At 42.3% G+C, this 14233-nt stretch overlaps 1 protein-coding gene across 5 annotated transcripts in view; it reads left to right on the forward strand.

Moving 5' to 3' along the window:
* nmnat3 (nicotinamide nucleotide adenylyltransferase 3) overlaps positions 1-5241 on the forward strand; it is a 74736-nt gene extending 69495 nt beyond the window's left edge. For 2 of the 5 annotated variants that reach the window (XM_078208645.1, XM_078208638.1), the window contains one exon: positions 4665-5157. In XM_078208645.1, the coding sequence (XP_078064771.1) occupies positions 4665-5074 (410 nt within the window). In that variant the 3' untranslated portion in view covers positions 5075-5157. Of the gene's footprint in view, positions 1-4664 lie in introns of all 5 variants that reach the window. The other 3 variants (XM_078208626.1, XM_078208632.1, XM_078208653.1) reach the window with 3 other exon arrangements.
* The last annotated feature ends 8992 nt before the right edge of the window (positions 5242-14233 follow it).

Below are 14233 nucleotides of genomic sequence, written 5' to 3' on the forward strand. Positions count from 1 at the left end.
TACTTCATTTTTTAAAGGATTTTGAGATGTTTTGTATTGGTACAGTGCAATGTGAATACAATTATTGTTATAGCTTTCCTTTTGGATTTTGATATCAGGAGATCATCACGACACTACATGGTAGTGCAATTCCTTTGACCTATATAATTTATCAAATTTGATTTCAATCTATGGGAGAAGAAAAACTTTTTAAAAAAGAAGTCCATAATAGTATGCAGTGAAAATTTCCCTTCGGAATCCGTATGGAAACTCTCAGTGAAATTTTCTACACAAACCTCTCCTAAGTGAAATCTTTTCAACAGTAGTATAACCTCTTCAATCTACTCTCAGCTGAAACACTGTAAGATGTCTTTTGTTCAGTCTGCTGGTTTTTCTCACTAACCCTGAGGGGTATGCATTTAAAATAATTATCTGCAGATCCTTTTACGGAATGGGTTTGTTCTATAACTGGGAACTGAGGAGGCATGGTGAATGGTATTAATTTTCAGTCAGTCTTTTTGCAAATGCAACTCCTTGATGAGTTAAGAGGATTGGCTATGCTTTTGTGAGAGGGAGAGGGAGAAGTACATAGATAATTTTCAAGAAAATACTTGGGTCAGCAGCACTGTTTCTTTGTTGAGCAACGAGTTTTGAAAAGAAAGGCATTTCCAAGGTTTTTATGCTGCTGAAGTATTATTCAAATATGAACCTGTGATACAAAGAATAGTCGCTCAGAGTTTTCATAAGCTTCCAAATTTTCAACGTAAGAACTTACCATATTTAAACAGATTAAATCTACAACACTGCAGATCCTCACCCAAAGGTGCAAGTATAATGAAAATATAGACTATTCACTATATCCACAAAAACTATAGACATGCATATTTTTACTTTTTTACATGCATTGTTTGTAGACTTCAGTTTTAGTCTGAGAACAAATGATAATTTGAATCACTGCATTAGATGGTCGTGAGGTTAAGAGGTATTTAATCATGATGCTTTAGTCATCATGGTGTGGACAAGCTTGATGGATCAGCTGTTCGTTTCCTGTCCGTCAATTTAATATGTTCATCATCTTGAGTTTTCTGCCTTAAAGTAGGACCATGGTGATTATTCACTGAATCACACAGCTATATATATCTGTTGTAATTTATACTATGGGTTGGCTGAGGAGGCAGGCCCTGGGTCTACCTCAGCCAGAATGGGGAGTTAACGCTGTGGGGTTGTCATTAACCTAATCCACATGCTAACAATCCAGCCAACAGTGCTAATCAGCTCCTGGTATGTTTACATGTGCTCATACAAATAATCGAAAACAAAAATATGCAGTTTTAATTGATTTTGTTCATGTATTTGCTAAGGATATTTTAAGATTTGACAGATAAATTGGTAGGGACAAAATGGACTAAGCCTGTAATACTAAGCCAGTATTAAATGGATAGTGGTAATAGAGTGAGGTTTGACTAACAAGGACAGATGGTGAGATGAGGTTCATGCTTCCAATGGAAAAACAGAATGACTGTAAATAGTCTTCCGGTCCCTCCGAAAGCAATAGTATTTTCCACCAGCCATGGGATGGGGAGGGCTGGGTGGTGTGGGGGTGGGGGGGGCGGGGGCAGTGGGGAGGGGAGGAGGTGTAAGAAAATCCCGGCACATGTTAACACCTTAACGGAAAAATCGGGAATAATATTTAACATGTTAACATTTTAATGGAAAAACAGAAAGGACAAAGAACAATGTCCTTGAAAAGGGAAAGTACAAATGAGAACACCGTCAGTGGAATGTGCAAAGCAAACAAAATGAAAGGAAGCTTTAAAAAAAAGCAGCCAGTAAATGAAATGAACTAAAGAACAGAAAGGTGTGGGGGAGGGGGAGAGCAAGGAGGGGGTGTGTGGGGGAACTCACAAAGACCGAATTGGAATGATAAAAATGGCTTGGAAAGAAGGAGCAGATAAACTGAAAATATAAAACAAAATTAAGTGAGAAAGTAAAGAACCTTATATGCAAATAGATGACTGAATGAACCAGGCCCGAGAGGTGAAGTAATGAATTCAGAGAAAATAATGATCCTGTAAGGACACAGAGACTTGTTCAGAATAATAATATTATCCAGTTTTAATGGAGGAATGAACCAAGGGCACTCATTGTTCAGACACCAATCACGCCTTAGTGCCAAGTAGCAGTAATTTTGATCTGAGGTCCTATGCAGATGACCTTGAGTTCAATAGTGTGTTCCGCTTTTCAAGAATAATGTCTTTCTTTGGTTAGGATCTGTGTTTATTTTAACTTTCTAAAGGTCTCTGTGGAGATTCCTGTAAGCCTTCAAGAATGAAGTTGGGAAGTACTTCTCAACACAAAGGGTAATTTGAAGTTTGGAACCCTCTTCTACAAACAGCAGTTGATGCTTACACAATAGTTATTTTGATATCTGAGACTGATAGATTTCTGTTAAGCAAAGATTTTAAGGGAAACGGGTCACATCCAGGTGGATGTCTTTGTGTCTTTGGGAGGGTGAATGGGGTGGGTCAGAGGCAATTCTGAACAGCAGCACAGTCCAGGCTGCCTTCTGATGTTGGGTCACAGGCTTCTTTGAAGGGCGGCACAGAGAGATGGGTTCAGTGAGGTGGGGATAGTGAGTCAGCACGGACTGAAGATTCCACGTCATCATGGAGGTGAAATTGGACAAGGGAAAGCTAAATGAAAAACATACCAATGATCAGTAGTTCCCCGTCACTGACAGTCCTGCCAAACATCAATGGACTTTTGGCTGGAGCACTGAATCTCCCGTGGTGAGTGGATCCCATCCTGATTGGCCTGGAAAATCCCAGATTTAAATTCCACAGACCCAGCCTTGCCCCATTTCCACGAGTACCTTTGCTTAACAGAAACCTACCAATCACAGATTTTCCATGCTTGAGCTAATTTCTGGGGATAAGGGCCAAGAGAGGAGAGAATAGGGTAGAATTAGCTGGAAGAATAAAAGAATCATAGAAGCATAGAATCCCTACAGTGCAGAAGGAGGCCATTCGGTCCATCGGGTCTGCACCGACAACAATCCCACCCAGGCCCTCTCTCTGTAACTCCACGCATTAACCCGCTCGTCTCCCTGACACTAAGGGGCAATTTGCACGTGGCCAATTAACCCAACCGCACATCTTTGGAGTGTGGGAGGAAACTGGAGCACCTGGAGGAAACCCACGCAGACACGGGGAGAACGTGCAAACTCCACACAGACAGTTACCTGAGACTGGAATTGAGCCCAGGTCCCTGGCACTGTGGAGCAACAGTGCCAGGGATTGTGCCATCAAGCCAGCGTGCTGCCCATTTTGATCTTTTGCAGTTTATTGTGGAAGGTACCCTATGTGCTGCCTAGTTAAATGAATATAAACAATGGTCCTACAAATGTCTCTTGGCTGTTAAAATTGAAAAGTCACCTCTGGTTCCCATAGCAGTGTGGATTGTGAGAGATGATCAAGTATTTCTCATGTTAATGTTAATAATCAGTCGGGCAGCATGGTCGGTGCAGGGTTGGAGGGCCAATGGGCCTGTTCCTGTGCTATAATTTTCTTTGTTCTTTGTCCTTTGTTAATGTTGGAACTGCGCTGCAATAGATAGCATGTTTTAAGATGATAATTAGAAGGAGTGGTCCCCAACTGGGCAAGTATTAGGGCTTCATTACAAGCCTATAAAAAGACATTCACACTCAATGTTGGAGGGAATTGGAAGAGTCTGGGGGTGGGATTTTCTGGCCCATTCCGCCAACAGGATCTTCCGGTTCCACCAACTGCAACCTCCCGCAGGGGGTTCCCCAGTGATGAGGTGGGCAAGCCATACAAAAAGCCATAGACTTCAGCAGGACCGGAAGATCTCATGAGCGGCCAATGGCAAGCTGCCTCTGCCATCGTCATGGGGGGGTGGGAAAATCCCAGCCTGTGTCTTTGCTCTGCAGGCTTAGAAATAAATCTCGCTTCAGATGCCTTATTTCCTCAACACAGAGTTATTGGATATAACATCTTGCATCTATTGTTGCTATGGCACAAGTGATAGCAAATAAGTTGGATGACCTATTGGCATTATTTGCTATAATGTGGAGATGCCGACATTGGATTGGGGTGGGCACAGTAAGAAGTCTCACAACACCAGGTTAAAGTCCAACAGGTTTATTTAGAATCACGAGCTTTTGGAGCGCTGCTCCTTCATCACCTGAAGTGGAGACTTCTTACTGGGCATTATTTGCAATCTGCTTGCCCACCTATGGATAGATGGATTGTTGGTTCCCCCATTACTTTCAATGGAAGATCCCAGAGGCAGAGGGAGGAGAACATTCAAACTATGGAACGACTAGCGCATAAGCTTGATTTTCACCAGGAGGTGACATAACCCAAGCAGAAAGTTTAGCCTAGTACGTTAACAATGGAGCTTTTAGGAAGCACAATCGTGTCTTTTATACAGAAAACTGAGGCACAAATAGGCTCCCAGGCTTAGTGACGGTATTAAATGCATCTGTTTGCCACTGTTTTAGATTGTTTCACAGCACCGTGTTGTATGTTATGTTATAATAGAATCTGTGGAAGCACATTCTGCCTTTTGGTCAAAAGCATTATTTGCCTTCCAGGTAATCATATTTTTATCGCAATATTTGACTCATTCATTGATGTGTGGATTCTGTGTTCATCTCCCTGCAGTTGTACCAAGGCTGAAATTGCTTTGTGGAGCGGATGTTTTGAAAACGTTTGACATTCCCAACCTGTGGAAGGACGAACACATCGAGGAAATAGTTCAGAAATTCGGTCTGGTTTGTATTAGCCGTGGGGATGTTGATCCGCAGAGATTTATTTATGAATCTGATATCCTCTTTAAACATAGGCGCAACATCCATGTGGTGAGGGAATGGGTAGTGAATGACATAAGTGCCACTCACATACGCCGTGCTTTGCGCAGAGGACACAGTGTGAAGTACCTGCTCCCAGAAAGTGTCATTGACTACATTCAGCAACACAATATATATACTGCAGAAAGTGAACAACAGAATATTTATGAGAACCTGCAACCATTAAAGTCTCAGAGCAGCATGATAAATCTGCTGAATGATTAAAGTATAATTGATCATTTAGTTTGTTTGGCGTCAACAAATGTTTTGTAATTCAAATTTAAAATAAACAGTTCTTTGAAAATGTCATAATTGTGTCGAAGAAATGGATTTACATTTTAATTGTATTTCTCTATTATTACCTGAAAAATGTATTAAAATTCATTGGGTGTAATTAATGGGTCATCTTTCAATACTGGATTCAGGGCACTGGAGAGAAAGAATAGCAACAGAGAAAATGCTGGTAAAACCCAGGCTATGCTGATCTAAGTGGTAAGCTCATCCAGCCTATGGGCGGCACAGTGGCACTTTTGGACGACACGGTGGCACAATGGTTAGCACTGCTGCCTCACAGTGCAAGGGACACAGATTCAATTCCAGCCTCGGGTAACTGTCTGTGTGAAGTTTGCATGTTCTTCCCGTATCCGCGTGGGTTTCCTCCGGTGCTCCGGTTTCCTCTCACACTCCAAAGACTTGCGGGTAAGGTTGATTGGCCATGCTCAATTGCCCCTTGCGTGTCAGGAAAATTAGCAGGGTAAATGTGTAGGGGAATAGGGCCTTGATGGGATTGCTGTTGGTTCAGACTCAATGGAGCGAATGGCTTCCTTCTGCACTGTAGGGATTCTATGATTATTGGGTCACTGAGATGATGCAAGAAAAAGAATAGTAGGTAGGAAACAAGAAATACCTTGTGATCAAGATTTATTATGACACATAGGTTCAGAATTCTATTGTTTTCCTGTAGTTACCCCAAAATTTTCATTAAACTTCCCACTGAAAATAATTCTTTCATGTTGGCATCATTGGCAAGGCCAGCGTTTGTTACCTGTTCCTACTTTCCCTTGAGAAGGTGCTGGTGATCTGCCTTCTTGAATTGCTGCACGCCACATGATGCAGGTACACCCAAAGTTCTAAAGGAACAAAGTTCCGGGATTTTATCCCAGCAACAATAAAGGACTGGCGATATAGTTCCAAGTCAGGATGGGGAGAGGAGTGGCATTCCCATGCATCTGATGCCCTTACCCTTCTAGATGGTTGGGTTTACGGGTTTGGAAAGTGGGTGATGGAGGCTGGATGAGTTAGTGCAGTGCACCTTGTATATGGCACATGCTACTGCCATGGTGCTGCGGTGGTAGAGAGAGTGAATTTTTAAGGTGATGGATGGGGTGCTGATGAGTCTGCTTTGTCCTGAGAGGTGTTGAGCTTTTTGAGTGTTGGAACTGCACTAATCCAGGAAACTGGAGAGTATTCCATCACACACCTGACTTGTGCCTTGTAGATGGTGGACAGGCTTTGGGAGCTATAGGGCACTTATATTCATGAGAATTTTGCCAATTCATACCTAGAAACAGCAACATATTTTTAAACTTTAAACTACTTGTATAAATAATATAGAACTTATCTGAATGCTTTCAGATTTTACATGGACTGAATTTTCAGGATAGCGAGGGTTGGGCGCCCGACATCCTGAGTTGGCACGTAACCCACCTGTGCCAACCCTAATAACCTTGCTGCCATTTCACACTCAATTACACATTCATTGGCAGCAGGCAGGACTTTCAACCAGCCTATCAGATTAAGGAGCAGCCAGCTCCCAGAGGCAAGAGTGTCCCAAATCTGAAGGGGCCTTCAGATTGAGGTGTACCCCCCACCCACAACTTGCTGCCTGAGATGGGGATTTATAATTTCAGTTTCCCACCCTGCTCTGACCAGCACCCACCAGCTTAAAAATCAAGGCTGTGTGGGAAAATGCCCTTAAGTGGCCATTGAATGGCAACTTAAGGACTTTAATAGGGGCATGTGTGTGTTTCCCACCCCACCATGAAATTATGCCTGGGTGGGGGTGGGTGCAATCCCAGAGGGAATCCTGTCCATGCAATTTTACACTCCCTGCTCCCTGCCTCAGAACTCGCTTGGGGCTAGCATACAATTCTGGCCCGGGGTAGAATTGTTGACTGATGATGGCCTGAAGTACAAATACTTGCAAAATGGCTCTTCATCCATAGTTCATTGAAACCCAAATCTAGATGTACAATTTCATATTGGCAAACTTTATCAGGATCAAACATACTTTTATTCCAAATATATTTTTATTTCAAGTATTCAAAACCCTTTGTCTGATTTATATTGATTTACAAAGTTGACAAAGTAAATCTGATCATCCTCTTTGTACGCCATGGCACAATACTACTGGGAACTTTTAACAAGAAGCATATTTCTACTCCAAAGTGATTTTCATTCCAGTTTTAGTGTGAGCTACATTTTTGTCTGTAAATTGTATGTGATAAAAAAATGATTTTTTTTCTTTGTTCTAGCTGGTTTTGTTAAGGAAAATCCAAGTGTAATTTCATAGCAAAAGTAGAATTCCATTTTTTTTGCTGTCAGAAAAAAGTCAGCTGAGATATATTGGCTCATTTAGTCACAGTATTAATAATGAAAATTTGAAGGGCAGAATAAGGCCTTTGAAAGAAGGTGGCCTAATTCCTAAAGCTGAGTTGCCTTGCGACACTTTAATATGAAGCTCACTTTGTGTCTAGAGAAGGGATGCATAATTGGTGCAGGTCAGTCCAAATTTAGATCCCCTGAATATTTTTATTCGTTGTTCTGGTCTCCAAAGCTTTCAATATAATTGAACACAAGCAAATGCTTCAGCATACTTAATTCCTCAATCGGGAGAGACATATGAGCCGATATCAAAATGCAAATTATTTCCCTTGTGTTAATGGCTTCAAATTTCTTTGTGGATCAGGATGAATTTGAGGTGTTACTGGATCGGGAAGGGGTGAACAGGGAGAGAAATTTGGGGTGGGATCTGTAACATCAGGTCTCCACTGCATTTGGTCTGTGCTAGAGGGTTCCTCAGAATGACTGTGTAAGTGCAACTGGCTTCTACTTGCTGTCTAGGTGGGGACATTAAAAGAGACAAGACTGGTAAGTGAGGTCACTCTCATGTGCCATCAATATTCAGGTACATTTGTATGAAGTAAGGATGAAGTGTCAGTGGAAGGGGATCCCATTATGATGGGAATGGTCAGTTTCCCATGGTGAAGAAAGCAATGTTCCTGGAGATTTCCCACTTTTGCTGAAATCATTAGTCATTGACTGATACGTAACTCAAAGGTAAACCCAACATTTGATGAATCCTACCCACCATTAGTTACTGAACTGTTGCTCCCTTACTTGGAGAACTATGATGAGACAGATATAGAATTTTGTAATGTATTGTTTAAGTTCTGTTTGCATCCTAGTGCAAAGAGGCTGCATCAGACATTATGAATAGTACCCTTTTAATTGATATATGTTAGATGTATTACTGGCATTAATTTCTTACAATAGAGCTGGGACTCATATGCTGGTACCTTTAAATGCTAATTCCCCTTGGACTGTTAGTTCACTGTAAAAGTCAAAGTAGGAGCGGAGACATTCTTGTGCCTCTGACTTGTTCCCACTCCAGCATTGCCAAATAATAACATGCAATTGCTTCAGAACCAAATCATCCATTGCAGCATGATCAATTTGCTTGTAGCTTGAGTTTTAAGCAAATATAATGCGCAATGATCAATTTCTTTCACCTCACCTCACAGGTGTTAACTTTTGGCAGGTATGTTCTGCTCAGTTTACCTGGGAAGTCCATCTTCTTCTCTTTCTTAAAAGATACTTTCAGACAATATTTTTGGAGTCTGAACAGCACTCTTTGAAATCTCTTACTTAGTGGCCTGAAATTTCTGTTCATTCCCAATCAGTTTTTTCATTTTGCAGCAGAAGTGGTATGATTGTGCTTATAATGAACTCACAGGGCAGCTCCCACTTATTAGTCACCCTGGTGTATCAGGATTCATACAATCCCTCAGCTCCCTAATGAGTTGCACAACCGTGCATTCACCCGGAAAACAAATCTCATCCATCTTCAACAAGGTTAGCTTAATCTCTTGAAGGAGTCTCTCTTGCACCCTCAAATCCTTAATTTCAAACACAAGTTGCTCTCAGAGAATCTTTTATGGTGTTTTAGAACCATATAATCCCTACAGTGCAAAAAGAGGCTGTTCAGCCCATCGACTCTTCACCGACTCTCCAAAAGAGCATCTCACCCAGGCCCTCCCCCCTGCCCTCCCTTCTGCCCTATCCCCATAAACCTGCGCACTTACCATGGATAATCCACCTAACCTACACATCTTTGGACACTAAGGGGCAATTTAGCATGGCCAATCCACCAAATGCGCACATCTTTGGACTGTTGGAGGAAACTGGAGCACCCGTAGGAAACCCACGCAGACACGGGAAGAACATACAAACTCCATACACAGTCACCAAAGGCTGGAATTGAACCCGGGTTCCTGGTGCTGTGAGGCAGCAGTGCTGACCACTGTCCCATTGTGCTGCCCCTGGCTTTGGTATTGAACTCTCACCCTTAGACCACTTTTCGCAGATATATCTTACAGGGGGTAGGATTCATCATTTCTTGCATTCTCCATGGCCCAGTCTATTGAAGAGGTGTAGACTTTGTGTGTTTATTTCCCAGTAACTGTCAGAAATGTCTCTACCTGCTAGCATTCCACCTTCTGAGCAAGCTTCGTCACCAGAGAGCAGTTACTTTTGCTCGCTCAAATCTCTTCAACTTTTCTATTATATTGGTGTCATGGATTTCCAGAGACCAAGTTTGCGGTAGAGAACCTCCCGACAACATTGTATATAGGCCTCAGTCTTCTCATAGCTTTAAAAACCATGCCAGCTATCAGGATGGCCACCAAGATAGTGGAAGTCATTTTGAACAATCACACCACCTCTGCCGCAATGCATTGCTACGGTAGCACAGTGGTTAGCACTGCTGCTTTACAGCTCCAGGGACCTGGGTTCGATTCCCGGCTTGGGTCACTGCCTGTGTGGAGTTTGCACATTCTCCTCGTGTCTGCGTGGGTTTCCTCCGGGTGCTCCAGTTTCCTCCCACAGTCCAAAGATGTGCGGGTTAGGTTGATTGGCCACGCTAAAATTGCCCTTAGTGTCCTGAGATGTGTAGATTAGAGGGATTAGTGGGCAAAATATGTAGGGATATGGGAGTAGGACCTGGGTGGGATTGTGGTCGGTGCAGACTTGATGGGCCGAATGGCCTCTTTCTGTGCTGTAGGGTTTCTATGATTTCTATGATTTCTTTAAAATAGTAGTCATGAGTGAAAGTAAAAGGAAGCACTTGCTGAATCACGTGATAATTATTCATATGTCAACGCATATATAATAAAAAGTGACCTGCATCACTACTACCACACCAAGGGCCATCCTTGACCTCATGTGCAAAGATTTTTTGTGCTAAGCTCTTTGCAGTATCAGCACCAAAGGAAGAAGTTCTAGTTTTGATCGCTCGTTGCAGAGAAGATTTGTTGGCCACAAGAAAGTATAGTGTCTTTAGTTTATGTTCCAATCGGATATTTTGTTCTGCTGAAAGCAATGTCAGCAGTTCACAGAGCCATATCAGACATAAATAATGGCAGCAGACAACACTCTCATATCATATTATATGGATCTCATAAAAAGCCTTTTCTTTCCTTTATTAAAGTTAGCGCAAGCAATGCACATGAAAGGAAAAAAAACCCATGCAGACAAGCTGCAGTGGATTAGAGACATTAGAATCGAAAGATATTTCTAACCAATATAGATGGAATTTATTGATTGCCTCATGTCAAAGTAATGTTATTCAAGCAACATTGGAATGTATTTTCAAGACATCTACCGAATTGCAAATATTGTTTGAGGAATGGTACAGAGTTAGCTGTGAACAATGAATGCAGCTTAGATTGCATACCTGTTTAAATAGTAGGCATTTACATTATGATACAAGTGGAAATATAAAGAAGTGTTAGGAAAAAAAAAGTAGTTTTAAGGGATTTATATTTCTAGGGGTAAACATAGAAATAAGGTATAGATTTATATGAGTTTAATTTAATGTTTCTGTGCCCGGAAGGAACATACATGCCGGAATTCTGCCGCCCTGCCTTCCACTGGAACCGGAGAGGGTGAGGGGCAGACAATGGGAAGGTCCATTGACCTCGGGTGGGATTTTCCAGTCTCGGGTCGAGCGAGGCTGTAAAATCCCACCCTATAGTTAGATTCATGCTGGACAAGTATGTTTGTATGTGTTGGGGTTGGTTAAGTTCCAACTATGTTTCTATTGTACTTAGAGAGGGTTGCAGTTTGAACAATAAATATAGTAGCAGGAGTGTTGCTTAGCACTTCCCAGAAGGGAGGCTTTCTTTTGTTCTTAGTTTTAACTGGAGCCAGTGCAGTTGGAGACAGGATACTGAGGAGTGAGTAACGCTCAACTCTCTCAGGAGAAGCTGGATGGGAGAAGGAAGTTGCAAAGTTGCAGGCTTCCTAAGAAACAAGATACAGCTCACAACCAGGGAACAGGGACAGGAGGAAGGTTTCAGATGACTGAAGTTGGGGCAGCATGGTGGCACAGTGGTTAGCACTGCTGTCTCACAGTGCCAGGGACCCGAGTTCAATTCCCAGCTTGGCTCACTGTCTGTGCGGAGTCTGCACGTTCTCCCTGTGTCCGCGTGGGTTTCCTCTAGGCGATTCGGTTTCCTCCCACAGTCCAAACGACGTGCTGGTTAGGCACATTGGCCATGCTAAATTCTCCCTCAGTGTGCCGAAAAAGGCGTCGGAGTGTGGTGACTAGGGGATTTTCACATTAACTTCATTGCAGTGTTAATGTAAGCCTACTTGTGACACTAATAAACTTTATAACTTTAAGCAACCAGAGACTAAGGAACAGGGAACAAAGTACTCTGAGTTACAGAGACAATTGCATTAATGAGATTTAAAATGAGGAGCAGAGATGGCTAAAATGTTTGATGTAATTTTAATAAGAATCTGGGAATTGAGCGTTAAAGCAATTGTGACTGTTTGGACAGCAGTCAAGACAAAGAAATCCAAAAGGGGTTGGTGTAAAATACTGGACTGGATTCATTGGTAGCAGTGGAAGGAAGCTCTGTTCAAAAGAATCAGTTGGAAAACCTGGACTGAAATGCCACCTGCTAATGGAAAGTAACCTGCTAATGGAAAATATTATTATCATGAGAGAAGTTTTTACAGCATGTTTTTTGGGTGTGGAGTTTGGAAACTTTCATATGACAATCAGCTGGGGGGGGGGGGGATTCTGTGGAGAAATCCACAGAGACTAACTTGGGTTCAGAGAGGAGTGTGTATTTGATCGCAGCCAACCTGCAGGCTTTAAAAAAGGACTTTGTGTGTTCATGAGACCATTGTAGCTTTAAATGTACTTTGTCATCTTAAAACCTGTGCGTATTCATTAAGCAAAGGGGTGAGTAAAGGAGTATTGCATTATAGTCCTTTTTTCATGTTTAATAAATGTTTTTTCCTTTTGTTAAAACTAATTAGCAATGCTGTGACTCTGTTCCTCCACATTTGGTTAAAAAAAGTAAACGTTACGGTTTGTGAGCCAAGGTTCCATTCTGGGATCTTCTCATTCTGTTCGAACATCAACTGGGATTGTAACAAAGGTCATAGTTTATGTAAGGGTTCTATTTTCACAGCAGTATAATCAGGATGGAAAGTGACACCACAGCTGCAATAAGACCTGAAAGCACACATGCAGTGTTACTGAGTAAATAATCAGAATATACGCCAATTTTCAAAAGCAGTTTACACTAAATACCAAATTACAATATGGTAAAGGGTGAGATTTTCCATTCCCACCTACGGTGGGTGAATTGGCAGGTGAGATGGGAAAATAACATGGGAGTCAAAAGGTCAGTTTCCTGTTGACAGGAAAACAGGTTTTCACTCCAGCCTTCAATAGTGGGTCACGTTTCCTGCACAGCCATGTTGGGAAGGAATTTTGAATACATTATGACAACCATGAAGGCCATATCCTCAGTCATCAAGGGGGATCATCAATAGATCTACCTGCGGGCTTCGTGGAGTATGAGCTGTCTTATTGAGCGAGTGGAGACTTGTCCATTTGGAAGCCACCAGCGGGGGCTTTTAAGCCTGTAACTTTACACAGACTATTGTTGTAGGTCCAAAGTCTACCTGACTGTAAGCCGCAAGAACAGCCTTTTCCTCTGGTGCACAATAAATGGTGTCATTGACGGGAAACTGGCATTTGGCTGAATTACGATAGAATATATTAAAATATCATGAATGCTCGTTATCAAGGCAGCTTGCTGGAATCAAGTCCCGACGCTGGATCAAAAGACCACTTCAGCAAGACAGCTGACTAAAGAAGCACATAAGTACTGATTTAAGCTTGAAAGGACTGTCTTCGTCCCAGTCCAGGGAGGGGGAGGGCATATCAGTCCACTGTCAATAGGGCCAGTATATTGTGAGAAGGGTGTGGTCATCATTTCAAGCATAGTAGTCCAGGAGGTTTCTGATAAAGTACTCACTATGACATAGTATGCAGATGGAACAGTCACAGTTAGGGGTGGAATCTGCAGCTTATAGATTGAGAACAGGTAGTATGGGGGAGGGCACTTGAGAGTCTCATTCAGTGGGGGAGGGGGTCCCTATATGTCAGGACGCAGTAGGCCTCAAGGTGGGGAGGGGTAAAGTCTACATGAGGCACAGGAACAACCACCTCAAATGACTTGGTGAGTAACACACTATAGTAATGGGATCCAGAATTACAGGGAGAGAGCTGAGAGTAATAGATGGGAGGGAAACCTGAATGTTATGTTCCTCCAGGTTAATGGGAGGGTTTCCACGATCACACAGGGTGAGTCAAAGATGGTCTGGTAATAAAAACCTGAGGAGCGCCATCTTGGAACCTGAAGCAATGGAGCAGTGGAAAATGGAACTTAAAAGACTGTTGCTGAGGACGGTTGTTAGGGCTTCTGGGAGGAGTGTCTCACAACACTGCAAGTTGATTGAAGGGGCACCCATCTGAAATCTCTATTCCCAATAAAAGGAGGAATGCACAGATAAAACATGTTAGGAGCCTCACTTCCATCAGAGGCAATTATGAACCATCAATGTAAGTGCGCATTAATGTGAGATTAATTCCAATTATTGTACTTCCAATTATCGATCTCTGTGCATTAATCTTTTACAATCATGGTTACTACCCTCTGTGATTGTGACTCCGAAAACAAATAGACACCTGGCCAAGCAGGAGAAGCCTTTTGGAAATACCACCTCAGCAACTCATAG

The sequence above is a fragment of the Mustelus asterias genome, chromosome 3 (assembly GCF_964213995.1).
Source record: "Mustelus asterias chromosome 3, sMusAst1.hap1.1, whole genome shotgun sequence".
Classification (NCBI taxonomy): Eukaryota; Metazoa; Chordata; class Chondrichthyes; order Carcharhiniformes; family Triakidae; genus Mustelus; species Mustelus asterias.